Source organism: Littorina saxatilis, linkage group LG4 (genome assembly GCF_037325665.1).
Source record: "Littorina saxatilis isolate snail1 linkage group LG4, US_GU_Lsax_2.0, whole genome shotgun sequence".
Lineage (NCBI taxonomy): Eukaryota > Metazoa > Mollusca > Gastropoda > Littorinimorpha > Littorinidae > Littorina > Littorina saxatilis.
The window spans coordinates 20378154-20402557 of record NC_090248.1 but is presented as its reverse complement, the minus strand read 5'-3'; the positions used below and the strand labels follow the sequence as shown (position 1 = coordinate 20402557).

The 24404-nt window shown below is 44.2% G+C and overlaps 1 protein-coding gene across 6 annotated transcripts in view; it reads left to right on the top strand.

The window, feature by feature from the left end:
• Positions 1-16146, top strand: part of LOC138964214 (protein vav-1-like) — a 36888-nt gene extending 20742 nt beyond the window's left edge. For 4 of the 6 annotated variants that reach the window (XM_070336111.1, XM_070336115.1, XM_070336110.1 and 1 more), the window contains 3 exons: positions 11887-11963; positions 14392-14508; positions 14786-16146. In XM_070336111.1, the coding sequence (XP_070192212.1) occupies positions 11887-11963; positions 14392-14508; positions 14786-14975 (384 nt within the window). In that variant the 3' untranslated portion in view covers positions 14976-16146. Of the gene's footprint in view, positions 1-7224; positions 8115-11886; positions 11964-14391; positions 14509-14785 lie in introns of those variants that run through there. The other 2 variants (XM_070336112.1, XM_070336114.1) reach the window with 2 other exon arrangements.
• Positions 16147-24404: the final 8258 nt, after the last annotated feature.

The window sequence follows — 24404 nt, the reverse complement described above, 5'->3', positions numbered from 1 at the left end:
GCTAGGCCCAGGAAAGACCTGACTTCTTTCTTCGTGCGCGGTGGCTCCGCCTCCCGAATCTTCTGGATCTTGTCGTCCTCTGGAACGAGCAATCCCTCGCCGACAACATGACCCAGGAAAGACAATTCCCGAAATCCCAAGTAGCACTTGGACGGTTTAGCTCCCAGATTTCCGTCCTTCAACCGTCCGAACACGTCGCGCAGGGCGTCGAGATGTTCAGTCCATGTCTCTGTCGCGATCAGCACATCGTCGATGAAACTGCTGATGTCCTCGCGCTTCAATGGTTCCAAAAGTTTCCTCATCATGCGAGTGAAGACGGCACCTGCATTCTGTAGACCAAAAGGCATGACTGTCCACTGGAACTGGCCGAATGGAGTGGTAAATGCAGTCTTTGGGCGATCTTCCTCGGCAACTGGAATTTGCCAGTATCCCTTGGTGAGGTCCAGTTTGGAAAAGTACTTGGCCTTGGCCAAGTGACTGAAGAGGTAGTCCACATCAGGCATGGGTTCCGCGTCAAACGCCGTAATCTTGTTCAGCTTCCGGTAGTCGACACAGAACCTGACGCGTCCATCCTTCTTCTTCACAAGCACAATTGGTGAACTGTAGGGAGAGTTCGCTGGCTCGATGACGCCCAACTTCGTCATGTCGGCGATTTCTTTCCTGACCACCTCCTTCTGGGCATGAGGCATGGGATACTGCTTCGTCCTCACTGGCTGTTTCTCCAGCAAGTCGAAGGTAAACTCCTCTAGATGCGTCTGAAGTGGTATGTCTGTAAGGACCCGTGCTGCATCCTTCAGGATCTCTTGCAGGTCCGCCTGCTGGTCGTCCCCAAGATCAGGTGAGATGTGCACGTCCGTGTGATCTCCACTAGCCTCCAGCGGACAAACTGGTACACGTCCTCCTCCCTGTTCTTCCGTTGTCTCGTCCATCACGACAGCAACTGCTTCTGTCACGTTCGTCTTGTCGTTCCTGTCTCTCACGTTCGTCTTTCTCTTTCTTGTCCTGTCTGTCCCGTTCGGCCTGTCGTTCTTGTCTGTCAAGCTCTTCTTTTCTCGTCTGTCGCTCTATGTCTTCCTTACGTTCTAACTCCTTGCGCTTAAGCAAACTACGCGCTCTAACGCGTGCGTCTCGCTCTGTCTGTTCCTCGCTACCAGGAGTCTCAAAAGTTATTCTCCTCGTAGGAGATCCCCCTGTAGCCATGGTTAGTTTTAGCAAAGCTTTATCACAAAAGTAAGTCTAACGCAGCTATAGCTAGAACACGCGGTGATGAAAGCGGTGGATACAAAAATCCAGCAACCGGAAAATGCAGAAGAAAAATCCAAACGGTGTAGAACAAATCGCGTAGCCTACTTTATGGCTGCTTTTTGCGGTGAAACAAAGTGTTTCCCACAGCCGTGGCCTACTTTATCGGCTGCTTTTTGCGGTGAAACAAAGTGTCTCCCACAGCCTTGGTTAGGACAGAAGTCCTCGGACCCTTCCCCCCCAAAATTCCAACAAAGTCAAAATATGGAGAAAAATCCAAGTAAAACAAGACGGTAGAAATGTAACCTGTTACAGAATGCGAAACAAACAATGTAGAGAAAACTGAGTAAAACGAATAACAAATCCGCTAACCCCGCTCAGCTCTCTGCAACGGAAAACTCTGAACGTACAACAACAAAGATTCACAAACAAAGGAAAAGGGAAGTAATCACAGTTAGCGCATACAATAACTCACAAATTACAATTTACATTTCCTGCAAGATGTGAATCGCTTAAGGTGTGGTATATGATCAAAACTATACAAAAAAGGGTAGCACCAAGCAGAAAATAAGTCGAGCACTGACGAGATTATCTGCTCTTAGTTATCCTTAATTGGTGGGTCTTTATCAGTTGGAAATTAACTGAGTAAATCCCGGCTTGGCCCCCATGTGTCACGTTTCAATATATCACTTAAGGTGATTATGAACCGGTTAATTACTACTAATTAACTAACCACACCACGATCCACTCTCGCAGGCATACAATTAAATAGAGTCAACAAAAGTATAAGTTTCAGACGCCTGTTTATGTATAAACTCTCCACCTCCCTCGAGCCTTCACTCAAAATATGTTCCTTTTACGTTCTCAACACGTAAAAACCAGTGTTCACTGACAAAATGCCAGTAGTATGTAGAAAATTATAGGAACACGCTGAACCCGTGTAAATATAGTTAAATGAGAATGTTCTGTTCGAAAAGCTCTAGTTCGTGCAGGTGTCCACACCCCACGTTGTCACTACTCCAATGAAATCATAGATACGAAAAGACAACGGTGGTCAACGGGGTGCGTACGACATGGTGCACTTAGCTTTATCTCTGCTGCTGCTGCTTAGCCGGTATGCTGGTTAGTCGGTTCGCTGGTTAGCCGGCCCGCTGGTTAGCCGGTTCGCTGGTTAGCCGGTCCGCTGGTTAGCCGGTCTCCTGGTTAGCGTAGCTTCAACAGGTCCCGCCAAAGTCAGCCGTGCAGATGTTACAGGAACGTAACGAACGAATCGGATCGAACGAACGAACGAACGAACGAACGAACGAAGGCTCAAAAGCCTATGATTGTACTCTCAATGGAAGCAAAGTCCGCTTCCTCCCTGGAACAGCCTCTGTTCGTCAACAGTGACCAAAACCGTCCAGAACCCCTTGTCGAATCCTTATGCGAAAGCCATCGCCGACGAAGGAAAGTTGACGACTTGTCCTCAGCAAAATACGTGGCAGAGAGAAGAAATAACTCGTGGAAGTTCCCCTAGAGTGCCGAATATAATACTCGGTGAAAAACCATCATACTCTAGAAACTGTGTATACGATCCTTCCCCTTCTGCCGCTGGGTGTCAAGTGTGCCGTCCTTGAGTCTCTGACAGACCACCTAGCCAAATACACGTGACTGACCTTGTCACAAAACCAGTCCAGCTATACACAATTCTGCCTCCCAAGCAGAAAAAGACACGAGAAACTCAATCCGTGAAAATCCCGTGTGCGCTGTCAGCGAAAAACCGTCAGCCCTAGCTATGACAGCAGAAACCTCCACTGTAAAACTCGTGCGATACAAAACATCCGTGCTCGTTGAGCACCGTCAGCAAACTCTGCTGTAACCCAATATCACGCACAGGCGCTTTCTATCATACACGACCAAGAACAGGCACTCCACTGAGTGACACTTTCTTGGTCTCTGTCACCCGATCGTGACAATAGCTGATCATTCTACTAGATTATATAGAGTCGAAGTCAGAAACACCGGGGCGAAGCCGGGCTTAACTGCTAGTACTTTATATAAAAATGGATGTAAGTGTGTGTGTGTGTGTGGGTGTGTGTGTATGCGTGCGTGCGTGCGTTCGTGCTTGCGTGCATGCGTGCGTGTGTGTGTGTGTCTCTCTGTCTGTCTGTCTGTGGTCGCCATACCTCAGAGATGGCAAAAGATAAACACAAGATATTTTGCATGCACACGGCCCTGGACCCAAAGATGTGCACCTGGGTTTTAGTTTCTCGAGACATTGTTTCCTTCCTCGAATAATGACCCTTCCCATTAATGAATACAGGCTATATAGTGCAAGGGAGGTAAGTCATGCTTTGTCACCCATGGAAGGGAGGTAACTCTTATCAAACCAGTATACCAGCTATCATACCCCCCTCCACCTTCTCACCCACAACACCCCCCCCTTCCCAATCATCGCACATGCTCTTATAAGAAGAAGAAATGAATAAGAAAACATCAAGTTTAGGAAATTTCTAGAAGCAAAGGGAAGTAACTCTTACTTTGTTATACATTGAAGGGAGGTATCTCTTCTCCTGCAGGCACGCCTGATCAGTCTTTACATCTATCTATCTATATATACGACTTGTGTCTGTGTGTGTCTGTGTGTGTGTGTGTGTTTGTTCGCCATGCACGGCCAAAGTTCTCGATGGATCTGCTTCAAATTTGGTGTCCATATTCAGATACACCCTGCACAAAATCTGGTCGATGAGATATTTCAACACGTGCTCTCAGCGCGCAGCGCTGAACCGATTTTGGTTCCACCTGAGCTACCCGGGCCCCCATACCGACACACCAAAGCCAAAGTTCTCGGTGGATCTTTTTCAAATTTGGACACCGTATTCAGCTACACCCCGGACACAATATCATCGATGAGATATTTCAACACGTGCTCTCAGCGCGCAGCGCTGAACCGATTTTGGTTTTTGTGTTCATTTCACCATTACAAGTAACTCTTCCTTATCTTCTCCAGTGTTTTGCGTTTATCTCCCTTCCTTCGTGTGGCTTCAATCCATATTCCCGTTTCTAAGTTACTATTTTTAGAATGTCACTGCGCTGTCCAGAACGCTTCCCTTGCACCCGTAAGTTGTTCTTACTGTCAAAGTGAAAAGGTCGAATCAATTTATAGCCACGCGAAAAATACACTCTCACCTATCTCTATATATTTATAGATATAGATATACATATATATATACGGCTTCTCTGTGTGTGTGTGTGTTTGTGTGTGTGTGGGCAAAAACCTGTGTATTGTAGAGTTCTGTTTGTGATGTGGTCTAGCGGCTTTTGTCTGTCTGTATGTTCTGGCATTTGAGAAGCCACAACATATAATATAGGGCTAAGAAATAAGCTCTAAAATTCTCAATCCCGTTTGACAGGACTTCGCCTGCAAAGGTGATTTTGATGAACCGCCACGCTGTCTGTCTCTGTCTCGCGATTCACCCCGGCGAAGCCGGGTATTCCTCTAGCCGCGATTATCTCCCTTCCTCCGTGTGGCAATGCCGGGTCCCAGGCGCAGCCTGGTATTCGGCTCTATTTCTTCCCGGTGAAGCCGGTACCCGGCGAAGCGGGTAATCATCTAGTAATATATATATTAAGTCGATGTTAGACCTGCTTCTCAAGTATCCAGAATTTTCATAAGAAAGGTAGATAAGTAAAGTTATTTTTCAGCAAAAAGAGTGTGTTTATGGTAATGCTTTTACACTGTCTCCCAGCCTTTTAATCCAAATGTATGAGCTCACACTTTCATCTATTATTATTCTCATTAGAATAAGATTCTGGAGGTTTCTGAGAGAGAGGGGAGATCAGAAACACCCGGGCGAAGCCGGGCCTGACTGCTAGTACTATATATAAATGGATGTAGGTGTGTGTGTGTGTTTGTGTGTGTGTGTGTCTGTCTGTGGTCGCCATACCTCAGAGATGGCAAAAGATAAGCACAAGATATTGTGCATGCACACCGCCCTGGACCCACAGATGTGCACCTGGGTTTTAGTTTCTCGAGACATTGTTTCCTTCCTCGGATAATGACCCTCTCCATAAATGAATACAGCCTATAATAGCGCAAGAAAGGTAAGTCATGCTTTGTCACCCATGGAAGGGAGGTAACTCTTATCAAACAAGTATACCGTGTCATTCTCAAGGGCTGCTCCCCACTCGCTATCACCCCCTCCCCCCCCACCCCCCAACACCCCGCTCCTCCCCCCTTCCCAATCATCGTACATTATACAGTCTGTCTCTCGAATGTTCCAGTTTACGAAACGATCGCCTCAGTGAGAGATCACACGAATTTACAGACTTCTCTCCCCTGTTCAATAAAGTATGACACGCTCACTCATGACGTATGCGTGCTTTGATCAGACCGTAGCTATAAAGTGGGTGTGAGAAGGGGTCTAAAAATCACGAAGAACACGTTCAACAAAACAGAAACTTGCCTTGCCTATAAATCCAAATGTATGAGCTCACACTTTCATTTTTCTTATTAACATTGGAATACGATTCTGGAGGTTTCTCAGAGAGGGGAGATCTGAAACAATGTAAGTGTGTGTGTGTGTGTGTGTGTGTGTGTGTGTGTGTGGGTGTGTGTGTGTCTGTGGTCGCCATAGCTCAGAGACGGCAAGAGGCAGGCACAAGATACTGTGCATGCACACTCCCTAGGAGCCGCAGATGTGCACCTGGGTTTTAGTTTCTTAATTAATTGTTTCCTTCCTCAGATAATGAACCTCCCCTTCAATAACAGCCTATATAGTGCAAGACCAGTTCGTTCACATGTAGCAAGCACATCATGCCAGTGATATTAGAGACGCTCTATTGCTCTTATGGCGGGAAGAAATTAAGAACGAAAACTGACCAGACAGTTCCTGAATTTTGTAGAAGCGAAGGGAGGTAACTCTTGCTTGGTTATACATAAAAGGGAGGTAACTCTGAGTATGCAGGCATGTCTGATGGGGAGATCAGAAACACACCGCGGGTCCTCACTGCTCAAGTATCTAGAATGTTCCCAAGGAAGGGAAATAACTCCTGTGAAATTTATTTCTTTAACAATAACATTTTCTACCCATACACGTTTTTTTGGTTCAGCTGTTGTGTCACGATTTAGTGACATGGATCGAGAAAGTGTCACTCAGTGGGGTGCTTTTCTCAAATTGCGACAGAAAGCGCCTGTGCATTCTGTCAACGGCTGGGGTTTTAGCTGACCGAGCATAGCCGTAACACGGGGATTTCTTGTTGCAAGGGTTTCACGTGGGTGATTTCTGCTGTCAGGGCAAAACTGACGGTAACTGAACTGGGTACGTGACAGGGTGAGTCACGTGATATTGTCAAGGTTGTCTGTTTGAGACATGTAACGACACACTCGAAACTCAGCAGCGAGAGAGAAGCGTCGGTGTTTTATTGCCTACGAGTTTGAAGGACTTCAACACGTAAATTACTTCACTGTATATCAACGTGCCGTTCTGCTTGGTACAGTAGGGCTTCTGTGAACTAGACTGACCACCTTCTCACTGTTTACATGCTGGCTGACGGACGAGGTGTCAGGTTTCTTCGCTGAGCGGGGGAGGATTTCCAACGCATAAAGTATTCAGCGCAAGAGGGGGATGGCGGTATTTCTGTTGACGAACAGAAGCCATTCAAAAGGGAGCGGATTCGCTTAAAAGAGAGCTACCTACATTAGGCTGTTGAGGTAATAAATCATTATTTAACGCTGTTGACGAGTCTGTGTTTGTGGAATGAAATACTCTCTGTTGTTCTTTCCAGGTTAGCGCATAATTTGCTCTTTGTGACGCTAAAATACTAATCTGTATATGGTTTTTGCAGATATGGAGAGAAGGAAGGAAAATAGCTGATTTGTTGTTGTAAAAGTTCGTTTGTGCAGGCCCACGTGCTCGATGAAATATGTCAAGGTGATATGTTTAAAGGTGGTGTGTGAAGGGTTGCGTGGAATGTTTAGTGCACCAATGCTTTTTGTTGCAGCCTACTATTGTCTACGGTACGACGGTCTACGTAACCTGTCTACGGTACCACGGCCGACGTACTACTGTCTACGTAACCTGCTAACCTGGTGTTCTGGTGTACTGGTGGTTGCTGTCGCTGTCGTCGTCCTGCCCATCTACGCGTCTTCTACATTTTTCTGGTAGACTACGGGGAGGATCTTCAGCGACTGAGTGAGGCGCCTGATGTCTCCACTGTTCCCTGCTTCGTTGCCACGCCAGCCGGCACTACATTCAACGGAGCAGTTGTGGAGACTATAGACTAATTACGGGCCGCCCACTCAGTGGCAAAAAGCTAAGTGCACCATGTCTTTTGCACCCTTCTTACCACCGAGTCATCTGCATTATTAATGATTATACTCGAGCGGTGACAACTTGGGGTGTGTGACACCTGCATGAACTAGCACTTTAAGGCAGATCAGCGACTTTCCTAACTATACACGGGATCAGCGTGTTATTATTATTTTCTGTACTTTAACTGGCATTTTGTCTGTGACCACTTGTTTTTACGGTTTGAACGTAAAAAGAACATCTTTTGGAGTGAAGTCTCGAGGGAGGTGGCGTGATATTACATAAACAGGCGTCTGAAACTTATACTTTTGTTGATTCTATTTATTTGTATGACTGCGAGAGTGGATCGTGGTGTGGTTAGTTAGTTAGAAGTAACTAACCGTTCATAATCACCTTATTGTGATATTGAAACGTGACATGTTGTGCCTGTTGTTTTGCCATTTTGAAGAAGACTGGTGTCAGCCTCGTCAGAAGCCGTAAAAGGCTTGTTTTGGCCTCCTTTTTTTGTGGGCTATGTACCCTGTAGTTCTATAATGGCTCGTTGTATTGCTTTTACATTTGGCATGAGTATTTTGTTTTTTACATTTTTTTTTAACACTTATTTATTTTTTACAAGGGCAACACAAGCAAACAATGAGGACATTATGAACGTACTACCTGCTTAATAATAATACAGTCAAATAATAATACAGTCAAAGAATAAAACAAAACCAAAAGAATAACAATAAAAACAAATACATTTCGGCATTAGCTATAAGTAGGCATGATATGAGTATTGTTAACACAATTGCAAAAGAGTGTGTAAACTATCATGGCGTTTTGATGAGTTTGTTGGACGTACTGGAACTTTTCAGAAAAGTGTGATTAAACTGTACTAACTTTTTCCAGTATTGTTGCAAAATTTCAGCATTTTGCAAACTTAAACACAAATGAATATTGCAATTGGGAATCAATTTTGGTACAAAAGCAACAACGCGCTTGGGTGGTATGGAAATAAATGCGAACGCCAAAGAACAATTTTGAAAAACAGGTCTTTGGATTGGATTGGATTGGATACGATTTACAGTCCAGTGAGGTTACCCTCATGGAAATTCGGGCTGCTTTCTCCCTGGGGAAAGCGAGCTGCCATACATACGGCGCTACCCATATTTTTTATTTTTTTCCTGCATGCGTGTATTCATGTTTCCTGAGACTTAATGCCGTGTGAGATGGAATTTTTTTTACTTTATTCCAAGTCCCACGGGTATTTGATGGACATTTTTATCTATGCCTATACAATTTTGCCAGGAAAGACCCTTTTGTCAATCGTGGGATCTTTAACGTGCACACCCCAATGTAGTGTACACGAAGGGACCTCGGTTTTTCGTCTCATCCGAAAGACTAGCACTTGAACCCACCACCTAGGTTAGGAAAGGGGGGAGAAAATTGCGGCCTGACCCAGGCCTGAACACGCAACCTCTCGCTTCCGAGCGCAAGTGCGTTACCACTCGGCCACCCAGTCCTTTCAACATCAAAACTCAATCCGGTGTGGTGTAACACGAAATTTTTACTCCACGAAATATTTACTCCGGAGTAAAAATTTCGTACGAAATTCTTACTCTGAGTACACCTTTCGTACGAGAAAAGAACTCCCCAAGGCACGAACAAATTACTCCCTCCACGAAATTTTTACTCCCCATTTTTTGTACTTCCAGTAAAAATCTCGTACGCAAAAATGGGATGAGGGCGAAGAGATAATGCCAATATGTGATCTCTCGCACACGAATGTCGCGCTACCCTCCCTCCACTCCTTCCACCACCTAGACTACCACACTTCGTACACCTGGCATGGGAAGTTAAATTGCTCGTGTTACGGTGAAGTAATTTATTCGTCAGGGGAGTAACATTTTTGTACGAAATGTTTACTCGGAACTCACCTGTCTTGGGGAGTAATTTTCTCGTGTAATGGGGGAGTGCTTTTTTTTTGTAAAGGGAGTAACTTTTTCGTACGACATTTTTACTCCCTTGTCCCCTTGTTAGTCTTCCTAGTGTGGTGTTTTTTTGCACTTTATTTCGCTTTTGACGTCAGAGATTTCACTTTGAAATAGAGGTTCAAGAAAATCTTCAACTTGTTTACACGCGGGGTTTTTCTTTCAAAATATTGAAAAGCTCGCTTCAGCTCGCATTTCAATGTGCGTAAACAAAAATGGTTGCAGTGTTAACCCAATTTGTAGTTGATGCGCAGTGAATTAGCTAAGAAATATGCACTTAAAAATGATCGGACTACGTTCAAGGGCGGGCTTTGTTACGCCCCATTTTGTCGCATCGGCCCATTTTGACGCATTACGACAAAATGGGCCACCCTCATGCCCCATTTTATTGCACATTGTCCATATTGTCGCACCTGCGACAAAATGGGCCGCGAGTGTAGATATTTTGATGTTTAGCTCAGGAAGGCCAGTCCCGTTTTCTTACTCGCATCAGCATAAAAACACCTGGTTCCTGTCTGTCAGCCTGTGTGTGTGTGTGTGTCTGTCTGTCCGATCGTCCGTCTATTTTAACCCCCCCCCGGCTGTCAAAAAATAAAAATAAAAATAATACTAACTTTAAAAGAAATAATGAGTGGCTGCTGACACCAGTTGATCATGTTTAAAAGCAAGGCTAAGCCATAAATTGTTCATAAAAATAGCTAAAACTCTTCAGCTTCTGCGAAGCCCCCCACACACCCCAACGGGGCCTTGCCCATGTACCCCACAAGGGGTCTACCCCTGGACCCCAGGTTGTAACCCCCCCCCCTCTGGCTTAACTGCTTCGCCCCTGTGGATGGATGTATGGATGGACGGACGGACGGATGGCCGGATGGCAGACGGACAGAAGGACTAACAGATGGCTGAAGTGGGGACTCTCTGACTGACTGACTGACTGTCTGACTAACGGACGGACAGAAGGATGGGAATGTTTGCAAATTGGGGTATGAGAGTATTACGACAAAATGAGTCGATGCGATAAAATGGGGCATGAGGGTGGCCCATTTTGTCGTTTGCGACAAAAAGGGCCGAAAAAAGCGTCAAAATGGGCCGATGCGACAAAATGGGGGTTTTCCTACCACACATTGTGAAAACAATTTCTGAGGCTTCGTCTGGGATGTGAATAGACGTAGTGTTGAGCCAAAGACAGCAACAAACGCCTAGCCGCAAAAGAACGTGTATTGGTATTACTATTAGATAGGAGATCTCACCTCAAGTCCCCTCCTTCCCCAAGAAGAAAACAAGAGTGATAACCTTTATTCATCCTTGGGCTTCTTAGACCTATTTCCCACGGTGTCTTAAAACTACTTATTTTTATGACACAGAAACAAAGGAAACATGACTTTACCTGACGATAAGCTTGCCTTATACGCTACACCCATGGACACTTCCAGCTACCGGTCGATAACAAGTCGCGTATGTAGCCATGTCAAAACATTTCGTCAACCTGTCGGACTAGAAGAATAAAACTCACCACACTTTATTTTTTTCACCGAGAATAGTAGGTCCTGGGTTGCAGGGCCGGACTACCGGGGGGGTTATGGGGGTTGCGCAACCCCCCCCCCCCCCTAGCCTAAACATGTACCTCACTTTTTTAAAACATTTTTTATTATTGTTTATTTTATGCCGTTTCATGCAAGGAGCGACCATTTTGCTATCTCAGATTATGACCTACCCATCAGCTTCAGGGGGCTTCGCCCCCTGACCCCCACTGGCAACCCCCCCTCCTCTTAGCCTAGTCCGGCCCTGGATTGGCCGAAACCTGTTAACTGAAACGTGTCCACCTATCTCCACGAAACAAGGGAACCGTGAACCAAATTTGAATGAAACCAATATTCTTTATTCTTGAGCACATTCAATCAAACCCATCATATCTCTATATTTTTGGATTCCAAAAATAATAAAACAAATCGAGTGAAGCGATGTCAAAACATCTATTCAATCTGGCGACCAGATTGTAAAATATCAACACCGAAAAGCCGGGAGCAGTCATTATCGAGATTGTGGGGCGTGGATAGCCGAAACCCGATGACCGAGATGAATCGCGATGGGCTCCGCGAAGCATGCAAACATAGAACCACTTTCCACTTTTCTTTAATTGTGAGCACATTTTCAAAGTAAACATGACATAACTATACATAAGCCTACAGATAACTTATTTTAAAAGTGACTAAACGGAACTAAGGGGCATACTACAAACACCAAAGGAAAAAAAAATCACCATGTGTCATTTTATTTCATCATTTGGTTTCAGGATTTTTCATCTTACAAAATATATGTTGATTTGTTTCAAATGGCAAAATCCGAGCATGAGATCGAATACAATCTACATGTACATTTTTGTCCAGGCCAAGGAGGTAATCAGACACCCGAAAGTTGAATTGTATCACTTCTTCGATGATCCACACTCACTGGACAAATTCAGGTTGGTAGTATAAGTGTAGCAGTGAATAGGTTATTAAACGTCTTATATGTGCATATGTGTTTGCTTCACTCCTTGATTGTCCTCTGTATCTGTCCGTCTATCTGCCTGCCGTACCTGCATATCTGCCTCCCTGTCTTTGTTTCTCTCTATCGGTCTGCCTCCCTGTCTTTGTTTCTCTCTATCGGTCTGCCTCCCTGTCTTTGTTTCTCTCTATCGGTCTGCCTCCCTGTCTTTGTTTCTCTCTATCGGTCTGCCTCCCTGTCTTTGTTTCTCTCTATCGGTCTGCCTCCCTGTCTTTGTTTCTCTCTATCGGTCTGCCTACCTGTCTTTGTTTCTCTCTCTCGGTCTGCCTCCCTGTCCTTGTTTCTCTCTATCGGTCTGCCTCCCTGTCCTTGTTTCTCTCTATCGGTCTGCCTCCCGGTCAAAAGTAAGCTAATGTATGTACATGAGGAAGCAGTCACATTTCAAACGGAGGTCAAAGGGTAGAATGTTCTATTTTGTTTGGTCAAAGTTGTAACCAAGTGTCGGAATAGACTGTGTTTAAAAAAACCCACCACTTTGTGCATTGATTGTGAAAGATTTGCTCCCTTTGAAACAAAATAAAACAACGTGTAGCATGGAAGTCGAGCGACCGACAGAAATCAGGTAAGAATGTTTGTGTACTGTCCGCTCGATTTGCTCTTTCTTTTCGAACAAGCATATTGACAGTGAATCGGAGCTTCCATAGACGAGTGATTGTAATGCCAGTTTAAGATTCCTCCTTTTTATATTTAGTCAAGTTTTGACTAAATATTTTAACATCGAGGGGGAATCGAAACGAGGGTCGTGGTGTATGTGCGTGCGTGCGTGTGTGTGTGTGTGTGTGTAGAGCGATTCAGACTAAACTACTGGACCGATCTTTATGAAATTTGACATGAGAGTTCCTGGGTATGAAATCCCCGAACGTTTTTTTCATTTTTTTGATAAATGTCTTTGATGACGTCATATCCGGCTTTTCGTGAAAGTTGAGGCGGCACTGTCACGCCCTCATTTTTCAACCAAATTGGTTCAAATTTTGGTCAAGTAATCTTCGACAAAGCCCGGGGTTCGGTATTGCATTTCAGCTTGGTGGCTTAAAAATTAATTAATGACTTTGGTCATTAAAAATCGGAAAATTGTAAAAAAAAAATAAAAATTTATAAAACGATCCAAATTTACGTTTATCTTATTCTCCATCATTTGCTGATTCCAAAAACATATAAATATGTTATATTCGGATTAAAAACAAGCTCTGAAAATTAAATATATAAAAATTATTATCAAAATTAAATTGTCCAAATCAATTTAAAAACACTTTCATCTTATTTTTTGTCGGTTCCTGATTCCAAAAACATATATATATATGATATGTTTGGATTAAAAACACGCTCAGAAAGTTAAAACAAAGAGAGGTACAGAAAAGCGTGCTATCCTTCTTAGCGCAACTACTACCCCGCTCTTCTTGTCAATTTCACTGCCTTTGCCATGAGCGGTGGCCTGACGATGCTACGAGTAAAATGGCATTGCGTTCAGTTTCATTCTGTGAGTTCGACAGCTACTTGACTAAATATTGTATTTTCGCCTTACGCGACTTGTTACTTTTCATAATGTGACTGCTCATATTCCTTGTTTTTTATTTCCTTAATACATTCTTTACGAGAGCCTTTCTTACGGAACGCGGATCGTATCAACTGATGCATCAAATTGATGCATCCAAAACCAAGATTTGATGCATCATTTTCACAAAAGGATGCATCATTTTCAAAAAGGATGCATCATTTTCCAAAACTGATGCATCCGATACGAAAATGATGCATCCTTTTAGAAAATGATGCATCATTTTGATGCATCACTTTCGGTTTTGTATGCATGCGAAAGATCATTCATTTCCGGTCTTTCCGTAAGAAATGCCTGAGCACGGAAAAACTTGAAATGACATTTTGACGAATATAAACAGATTGGTTAGATAAAACAAAAATAAACGTACAACATACCATTAAATAGGGAACAAGTCAAAGTCACGGCATTATGCATTTTAAGGCATTTTTTGTTTTGTTTGTGGTTTGTTTTCTGTGCACACGAAGTTTTGACGCCCTTGACCTTCGACTCAAACTTTCGTTTTCCGACGTTCGTTTCGCTTCGTATTCCGGTTCAAATTTTGCTTTTTGCTCGGCACTTTCCGGGAAAACCCGAAAATTCTGATGCATCCAAACGATGCATCAAATTGTGAAAATGATGCATCAAATTCTTGGTTTTGGATGCATCAATTTGATGCATCAGTTGATACGATCCGCGTTCCGTACTTTCTTGGACAACACTATATGGCCTTGCCTATTTTAACGCAAGTTGATGCGCGCGCGTGTGTGTATGCGTCAATGTGTGCGTGCGTGCGTGCGTGCGTGTGTTGTAGCTGGTATCATGGTGAGATGATTCGGGATGATGCCGTGCGAATACTGGAAGGGCAGCAAACAGGAAGCTTTTTGATCCGCAGGTCCAAGGCTTCAAACCATTACACTCTGTCACTGAGGTATTGTGAGTCGTGTTCTTTCTATACTTAGATCCGCAAAATTCACGCGCGCGCGCGCGTGTGTGTGTGTGTGTGTGTGTGTGTGTGTGCGTGCGTGCGTGCGTGTATGTGTTGTGTTGTGTGAGTGTGTGTGTGTGTGTGTGTGGGGGTGTGTGTGCGTGCGTTCGCACGTGTGTGTCTGCAGAAGATAAATCTGCGTATACCTATACACCTGTGGTTGAAAGCGACATCTACAATATATCACTCTTAAGACCGCCTTTTTGTTTGTTCTACATAGGGACGTGGGGGAGACGAAGCACATAATAATCGACGAACAGGCCGACAAAAACGAGCAGGTCAAATACGGCCTGTCTAAAGGGACTACCACACGTTTCACCAGCATCGTCGCGCTTGTCAATTATTACAGCAGCCACGACATAGCTGTGACTCGAGCAGGCACTTGCCTGCTCAACCCTGTGTCCTCGTAACTGGACAAACTCGGGACACTGGTCCAGTCTTACATCAGCCGTGATACCCCTCTGCTTCATCCTGTGTCCTGGTCAATGGACAAACTTGAGACACTTTGTGCTCGGTAACAGTGAATACAAAAACTAGGAAGGTTAGTTATTGGAATGCTTGGTTGTAGATAAAACTAAACAATCACCAGAACGTCGACCTTTTGGTCTTTGTAGTGAATAGACATACAGATAATGATGAGACAATCACAAGAACAGTAACCTAAGTCAGTAAAGCTAGGACCTTCGGTATCAAGATGTCAACAGACGAGGATGAAAGGCAACATAGTCTTTTCGCCTTGAAGGAAACATTTCAACTCTCAAGACAACAAGATTAGTGCTGCCTCCGAGATTAACTTGGACCTAAGACCCATAAACTTGCATTGACACAGAAGGAATAAGGGACGTAACCGAATAGACATATTACAGAACATGCGATGGCAACGGAAGGGACCTTATTATGGTTAGGGGGTTGAAGAGTTGCCTGCCCTCGAAAGAATATTGACTTCCGGTTAAATGATGCAGAAAAAAGTCAAATCTGCGTTAGTATGACCTGTTGGGTGTGAGTAAGGTCCAAAGTTTTGCCAATTAAAGGAGTTCCCCTGAGCGGCAGCATTATTTGTAACAGAACCGTATAATATATTTTTGGAAGCGATCTAAATAACTTTCTTATGCAGTTTGTAACCAGAAGCTGTGTGTGTGTGTGTGAGTGTGTGTGTGTGTGTGTGTGTGTGTGTGTGTGTATGTGTGTGTGTGTGTGTGTGTGTGTGTGTGTGTATGTATGTGAGTGTGTGTGTGTGTGTGTGTGTGTGTGTGTTTTGCCAAATACTTTTCCGCTGCCAGACTGAGGCATTGTTCTTCTGTTGAAGATGGATTTGCAAAGTGTCAATACGATATTAAGCTTGTGTTTAAGCATTTAATTATGTGCAGTTCCGTTGTAATTGGTTGTATTGTATTTGTGTTTATAAGCTAGAGAGGGAACCTATGTTTCTTCTTCTAGAATCTAATGGAAACATAACAGGAGAGTTAAAAGCACAATTTCAGGCATAGCTTGTTGTGCTAAGTTCATTTAGATATACGTATGCGGTTTGTCTTTTGCAAATATGTGTATATAATCGTCTAATAAAAAATACAAAAAAGAGAATGTGTCTACGTTTACTATTGATCAACATCTATTTTGCTTCATCTGGCATTGAGTAAAATCAAACATTTTATGCACGCAGTGAGACACCCGTCCTGATAATAATAATAATAATAATAATAATAATTGTCAGTAAGTACTGGTGTCACATGACTGATGTGAACCAGTTGATTGGCTAATGGCGATGCGCTAAAACTGTAGCGCACTCTTGGAGTGCGCTAACTTTTCCACAGAGCGTATTCTTCCGCCCTTTGCCTAAGCGAGACTGTGCTCTCATCCTCAGAATTAATTAATGACATGTAGCTTATATTCTCCACAATACCAAATGACCATAAATTCCCTGCTTCTCAGCAGAAATGGGTTTTTTTCTGACAGATTGCATGTGCCTGTGCCAGTGCCAGTGATCTAAAAATAGAAGCCGCTGTGTTTCATCTAATTTTCGCCGACTTGCATAGATTCTTCTCATATGCCGTGTTAGTGGCATGTAGCTTATCATCCACATTACCAAATGATGAGTTAGTATACAATTCCCAGCAGAAAACACAAGTGTTATTCCGATAACGTACCAGCTAGATCAGTTTGGAAGACTGACTCGATCGACTCTGTAGCAGACTACACAGAAATACGACTACATCAGTTCAGTAAATGAATGGTTTCCGAATTATTATTTCAAGGCAAGAACACTCGTAATCGAAAACGTGTAAGGTTCAGAACGTTCTTACCATATATAAGACTTATTACCAGCCTGCCTCATGCGTGCAGACTCAGTGCAGACTGCAGTGGTTCGATTGCCCAGCTAGGTAGCCTAGCAGACGACATTAACCCCGCTCAGCAAATTAACATGTTGGGCAAATGTGAACGAAAAAACGATGGGGATATAATACGTGTAGGGTTCAGAGCATTCGTACTGTTCATATTTAGTATCAGACTCCCGATGAGTGAAGATACAACACGAGAAATATGCCACATTTGTTTTGCAAATGTGCGAACCGTCGAGTCCCGCTTCGAGTCAATTCAAGGGGAGTCACTCCGCACAGTCAATCCGTCGAAGCTCGACTGGAGGTTTCGAATCGCAAATAATGAAGAGCACAGTCCTTTCTCCGAGTTCAAATGAGGTCTCTCTGAAAGATCATCACTGTTCAGATTAACGCTACACTGGAATTTACCAACAGAAATTAAAATGCGTGTGACGAAAGCACGACACACTTGAGACACCCCACACAAAAGTAGATCTTTACTGTACACGACCTGACCACACAGTTATGCCTATTCAAATGCGCGTTGCAAAATGTGCGTTTGGAATCTTCTTTTTTCTATGGCGGTACTGACAATATCGTTATTGAAATAATCCCAGTGCACTAAGGGATTTACAGAGCAAATCTCGAAAATAATTATTGAACTCAGCGCTATGCGCTTCGTTCAATAATGAATTTTCTCGATTTGCTCTATAAATCCCTTAGTGCACTGGGATGTCTCTAATAATAATAATAATAATAATAATAATAATAATAATAATAAATCACTTTTCTATAGTGCAAGTCCCGAATTCACAGCTCCAAGCGCTTTACAATTCCAATAAACACACACACACACACACACACACACACACACATACCTAAAGTGTGGATGGTTACCTAAGAGGCGGCACTGGGTGTAGTGCCTTTCTAGTGCACTTGCACTACAACAGCACTGGGTGCAGTACTCGCTCCGGCATCGAAGAATTTTGCACTAAAAAATGCACAAAATTTGACCTATTTCGTCGCCTATAGAGGACGGAAAGAATGTCATTTTGAACATTGTTATGACATTCTTTCCGTCAAAAAAGTCAATTTAACGGTGTTAAATGAAGCGACCATCCACACACAAATTTTAGGTTGCCATCCAGAGTTTAGGTTGCCATCCACGTGTGGATGGTTGCCTTATGGTGATTTAGGCAACCAAACCTGTGGAAACGGGGGTACACACACACACACACACACACACACACACACACACACACACACACACACACACACACACACACACACACGATATACAAATCATGACATTAGAAAATACAAGCACACTAACCCATCATAGCGATACGAAAAAATTACACAGTCAATAACAACAACAAAATTCAGCAAGCAAGCGTACTCACTACTAAAATAAGAATGCATGCTCTCTCTCTCTCTCTCTCTCTCTCTCTCTCTCTCTCTCTCTCTCTCTCTCTCTCTCTCTTTGCTTGCCTTATAAGTTAGTTGATCTTCTGTGTGTGTGTGCGTGTGCGTGTGCGTGTATATATATATATGTGTGTGTGTGTGTTCTGATAATGTATGGTTGTATATCTGTATATCACATGTCGATAAAAAATGATCTTATTCTTATATTACTATTATTGCGTGTGTCTGCGTTTCATCATAAAAAGTTTGTTCCTATGTATTCCCATTTCGATTATAACCATTTTGCTTAGATCAGGACTAGCTGTAAGAAAGGTCCTACGGACCTAATGCTATCTTTCCTGTAATAAAGTTCAATGTTTCAAGTTCAATGTTTCTCTCTCTCTCTCACCGCGTCCCCCTTCTCTCTCTCCCTCTCTCTCTCACCGCATCCTCGCTCTCTCTCTCTCTGATACCTTTGTAACACAAATCATACAGTATTTTTGAGCAAACGAATACAATACCTTCTTCGATATTTACCAACATCTTGGGTGATGAATATAGAGAATACTACATGGCTTGCTGTGTCGTACCAGATATACACGAGTTTTTAAAAAAAATATTGAACTGCGAGCAAAAGCGAGCTGTTCACTATTTGAAAAAGCAACGAGTGTAAATCTGGTACGACACAGCAAGCCATGTAGTATTCTGTTTATCCTACATACTGTACTTACGTGTATATTACTGAAAATGTTTTGCAGTCGAGGCAGCTAAATTGAAGACGCTTGTTTTGGAACGTCGATCTCTTCTAAAGCCTCGTGCAATCTATTACGTCAAAGCAAAGAAACGTCACTCTGAAAGTGTGGCGTGACGTGTTAGTTCTAAAGATTCATCGAGGGTAATTAGCGAGCGCAATTTTTGTTTCTATAATGACGCTTGTCTCGGTGACTTTGGCATCATAAGCAGTGGAAAAACAGGTCCCTGCCAGACTTGCTTGACATGACCTCATTTACATGATATACACACGTGTGATTTGAACGATTATTATCTCACGGGTGTCTCTCTCACAAATGTAGGATAAAGAACAATACCTCATACTCAAAAGAAAGCTATTATTAATCGACGAGGCTATCACATTGCACAATACATTAACAACAATAACTAAAAATATAAACAACAAAATGAATGTGGTGAGATGTACAAAGTTGGAAAACAAAAGAATTCCGTACTTACCGATACAGGAACAGCACAAAACAATACGAATTTTCGCTTATGCAGTCATCGCCGAGCCTACATTCAGATAGTCTCGGGTAACCATACCGAAAACCGAGACGGGTCACGCTCGCCTCCGCGAAGCACGCTTCCGTAGTACTTACTGAACCTTGCTAAAGGCCCAGCCGACCACGAAGGGCCATATCAGGGCGGTGCTGCTTTGACATATAACGTGCGCCACACACAAGACATGGCGGCCCATACCCTGACAGGAGTGACGGGCATTGAGTTGAGTGAGACACACAAGACAGAAGTCGCAGCACAGGGCTTCATGTCTCACCCAGTCACATTATTCTGACACCGGACCAACCAGTCCTAGCACTAACCCCATAATGCCAGACGCCAGGCGGAGCAGACACTAGATTGCCAATTTTAAAGTCTTAGGTATGACCCGGCCGGGGTACTTACTGAACCTATTTTCTTTCATTCTGAGCACATTTGTAGAGTAAACATGACATATCTATATATTTTTGAATTCAGGAGAAGATGAGGATTACAATAAAATCTTTTTTTTTAATCTGTTTCTGAAAATTTGATTTTAATAACAACTTTAATGAGTAAACTCATTAATCAATTTTTAAGCCTCCAAGCTGAAATGCAATACCAAAGTCCGGGCTTCGTCGAAGATTACTTGACCAAACTTTCAACCAATTTGGTTTAAAAATGGGAGCGTGACAGTGCCGCCTCAACTTTCACGAAAAGCCTGATATGACGCGTACCGTGAATTGGTACGGTTGGAGAATCAACGCCCAGCGCATAAGTCTGGCGTTTGCCAACCTTGCAACCTGAAGATATTGCAGAGGTTGATGGTCCGTCTCCAGACAGAAAGGTCGTCCGTACAGGTACGCTTCGAACTTCTGGATGCCCCAGACAATGGCGAGACACTCGCGTTCAACCGTTGCATACGCTGCCTCGGCCGAGGTCAGCTTACGGCTGGCGAAACAAACAGGGTGCAAAAACCCCTCTGTCTCCTGAAGCAACACTGCCCCAAGTCCCTTTCCTGAAGCGTCTGTCCTCAGCACGAAGTCCTTGTTCAGGTCTGGTAGTCGGAGAATAGGCTGACTGGTGAGTCGCCTCTTCAGGGTGTTGAATGCGGAGCTGCATTCCTCAGTCCACACTACAACGGTCGGTTGTAGTTTCTTGGTAAGGTTGGTCAGTGGTAGTGCGATTTCGGCAAAGTGCGGGATGAAGCGTCTGTAGAAGCTGGCTAGGCCCAGGAAAGACCTGACTTCTTTCTTCGTGCGCGGTGGCTCCGCCTCCCGAATCTTCTGGATCTTGTCGTCCTCTGGAACGAGCAATCCCTCGCCGACAACATGACCCAGGAAAGACAATTCCCGAAATCCCAAGTAGCACTTGGACGGTTTAGCTCCCAGATTTCCGTCCTTCAACCGTCCGAACACGTCGCGCAGGGCGTCGAGATGTTCAGTCCATGTCTCTGTCGCGATCAGCACATCGTCGATGAAACTGCTGATGTCCTCGCGCTTCAATGGTTCCAAAAGTTTCCTCATCATGCGAGTGAAGACGGCACCTGCATTCTGTAGACCAAAAGGCATGACTGTCCACTGGAACTGGCCGAATGGAGTGGTAAATGCAGTCTTTGGGCGATCTTCCTCGGCAACTGGAATTTGCCAGTATCCCTTGGTGAGGTCCAGTTTGGAAAAGTACTTGGCCTTGGCCAAGTGACTGAAGAGGTAGTCCACATCAGGCATGGGTTCCGCGTCAAACGCCGTAATCTTGTTCAGCTTCCGGTAGTCGACACAGAACCTGACGCGTCCATCCTTCTTCTTCACAAGCACAATTGGTGAACTGTAGGGAGAGTTCGCTGGCTCGATGACGCCCAACTTCGTCATGTCGGCGATTTCTTTCCTGACCACCTCCTTCTGGGCATGAGGCATGGGATACTGCTTCGTCCTCACTGGCTGTTTCTCCAGCAAGTCGAAGGTAAACTCCTCTAGATGCGTCTGAAGTGGTATGTCTGTAAGGACCCGTGCTGCATCCTTCAGGATCTCTTGCAGGTCCGCCTGCTGGTCGTCCCCAAGATCAGGTGAGATGTGCACGTCCGTGTGATCTCCACTAGCCTCCAGCGGACAAACTGGTACACGTCCTCCTCCCTGTTCTTCCGTTGTCTCGTCCATCACGACAGCAACTGCTTCTGTCACGTTCGTCTTGTCGTTCCTGTCTCTCACGTTCGTCTTTCTCTTTCTTGTCCTGTCTGTCCCATTCGGCCTGTCATTCTTGTCTGTCAAGCTCTTCTTTTCTCGTCTGTCGCTCTATGTCTTCCTTACGTTCTAACTCCTTGCGCTTAAGCAAACTACGCGCTCTAACGCGTGCGTCTCGCTCTGTCTGTTCCTCACTACCAGGAGTCTCAAAAGTTATTCTCCTCGTAGGAGATCCCCCTGTAGCCATGGTTAGTTTTAGCAAAGCTTTATCACAAAAGTAAGTCTAACGCAGCTATAGCTAGAACACGCGGTGATGAAAGCGGTGGATACAAAAATCCAGCAACCGGAAAATGCAGAAGAAAAATCCAAACGGTGTAGAACAAATCGCGTAGCCTACTTTATGGCTGCTTTTTGCGGTGAAACAAAGTGTTTCCCACAGCCGTGGCCTACTTTATCGGCTGCTTTTTGCGGTGAAACAAAGTGTCTCCCACAGCCTTGGTTAGGACAGAAGTCCTCGGACCCTTCCCCCCCAAAATTCCAACAAAGTCAAAATATGGAGAAAAATCCAAGTAAAACAAGACGGTAGAAATGTAACCTGTTACAGAATGCGAAACAAACAATGTAGAGAAAACTGAGTAAAACGAATAACAAATCCGCTAACCCCGCTCAGCTCTCTGCAACGGAAAACTCTGAACGTACAACAACAAAGATTCACAAACAAAGGAAAAGGGAAGTAATCACAGTTAGCGCATACAATAACTCACAAATTACAATTTACATTTCCTGCAAGATGTGAATCGCTTAAGGTGTGGTATATGATCAAAACTATACAAAAAAGGGTAGCACCAAGCAGAAAATAAGTCGAGCACTGACGAGATTATCTGCTCTTAGTTATCCTTAATTGGTGGGTCTTTATCAGTTGGAAATTAACTGAGTAAATCCCGGCTTGGCCCCCATGTGTCACGTTTCAATATATCACTTAAGGTGATTATGAACCGGTTAATTACTACTAATTAACTAACCACACCACGATCCACTCTCGCAGGCATACAATTAAATAGAGTCAACAAAAGTATAAGTTTCAGACGCCTGTTTATGTATAAACTCTCCACCTCCCTCGAGCCTTCACTCAAAATATGTTCCTTTTACGTTCTCAACACGTAAAAACCAGTGTTCACTGACAAAATGCCAGTAGTATGTAGAAAATTATAGGAACACGCTGAACCCGTGTAAATATAGTTAAATGAGAATGTTCTGTTCGAAAAGCTCTAGTTCGTGCAGGTGTCCACACCCCACGTTGTCACTACTCCAATGAAATCATAGATACGAAAAGACAACGGTGGTCAACGGGGTGCGTACGACATGGTGCACTTAGCTTTATCTCTGCTGCTGCTGCTTAGCCGGTATGCTGGTTAGTCGGTTCGCTGGTTAGCCGGCCCGCTGGTTAGCCGGTTCGCTGGTTAGCCGGTCCGCTGGTTAGCCGGTCTCCTGGTTAGCGTAGCTTCAACAGGTCCCGCCAAAGTCAGCCGTGCAGATGTTACAGGAACGTAACGAACGAATCGGATCGAACGAACGAAACGAAACGAAACGAAACGAAGGCTCAAAAGCCTATGATTGTACTCTCAATGGAAGCAAAGTCCGCTTCCTCCCTGGACCAGCCTCTGTTCGTCAACAGTGACCAAAACCGTCCAGAACCCCTTGTCGAATCCTTATGCGAAAGCCATCGCCGACGAAGGAAAGTTGACGACTTGTCCTCAGCAAAATACGTGGCAGAGAGAAGAAATAACTCGTGGAAGTTCCCCTAGAGTGCCGAATATAATACTCGGTGAAAAACCATCATACTCTAGAAACTGTGTATACGATCCTTCCCCTTCTGCCGCTGGGTGTCAAGTGTGCCGTCCTTGAGTCTCTGACAGACCACCTAGCCAAATACACGTGACTGACCTTGTCACAAAACCAGTCCAGCTATACACAATTCTGCCTCCCAAGCAGAAAAAGACACGAGAAACTCAATCCGTGAAAATCCCGTGTGCGCTGTCAGCGAAAAACCGTCAGCCCTAGCTATGACAGCAGAAACCTCCACTGTAAAACTCGTGCGATACAAAACATCCGTGCTCGTTGAGCACCGTCAGCAAACTCTGCTGTAACCCAATATCACGCACAGGCGCTTTCTATCATACACGACCAAGAACAGGCACTCCACTGAGTGACACTTTCTTGGTCTCTGTCACCCGATCGTGACAATAGCTGATCATTCTACTAGATTATATAGAGTCGAAGTCAAAAACACCCGGGCGAAGCCGGGCCCTTAATGCTAGTACTACTTATATAAAAATGGATGTAAGTGTGTGTGTATGTGTGTGTGTGTGTGTGTGTGTGTGTGCGTGCGTGCGTGCGTGCGTGCGTGCGTGCGTGTGTGTGTGTGTGTCTGTCTGTCTGTCTGTGGTCGCCATACCTCAGAGATGGCAAAAGATAAACACAAGATATTTTGCATGCACACGGCCCTGGACCCAAAGATGTGCACCTGGGTTTTAGTTTCTCGAGACATTGTTTCCTTCCTCGAATAATGACCCTTCCCATTAATGAATACAGGCTATATAGTGCAAGGGAGGTAAGTCATGCTTTGTCACCCATGGAAGGGAGGTAACTCTTATCAAACCAGTATACCAGCTATCATACCCCCCTCCCCCTT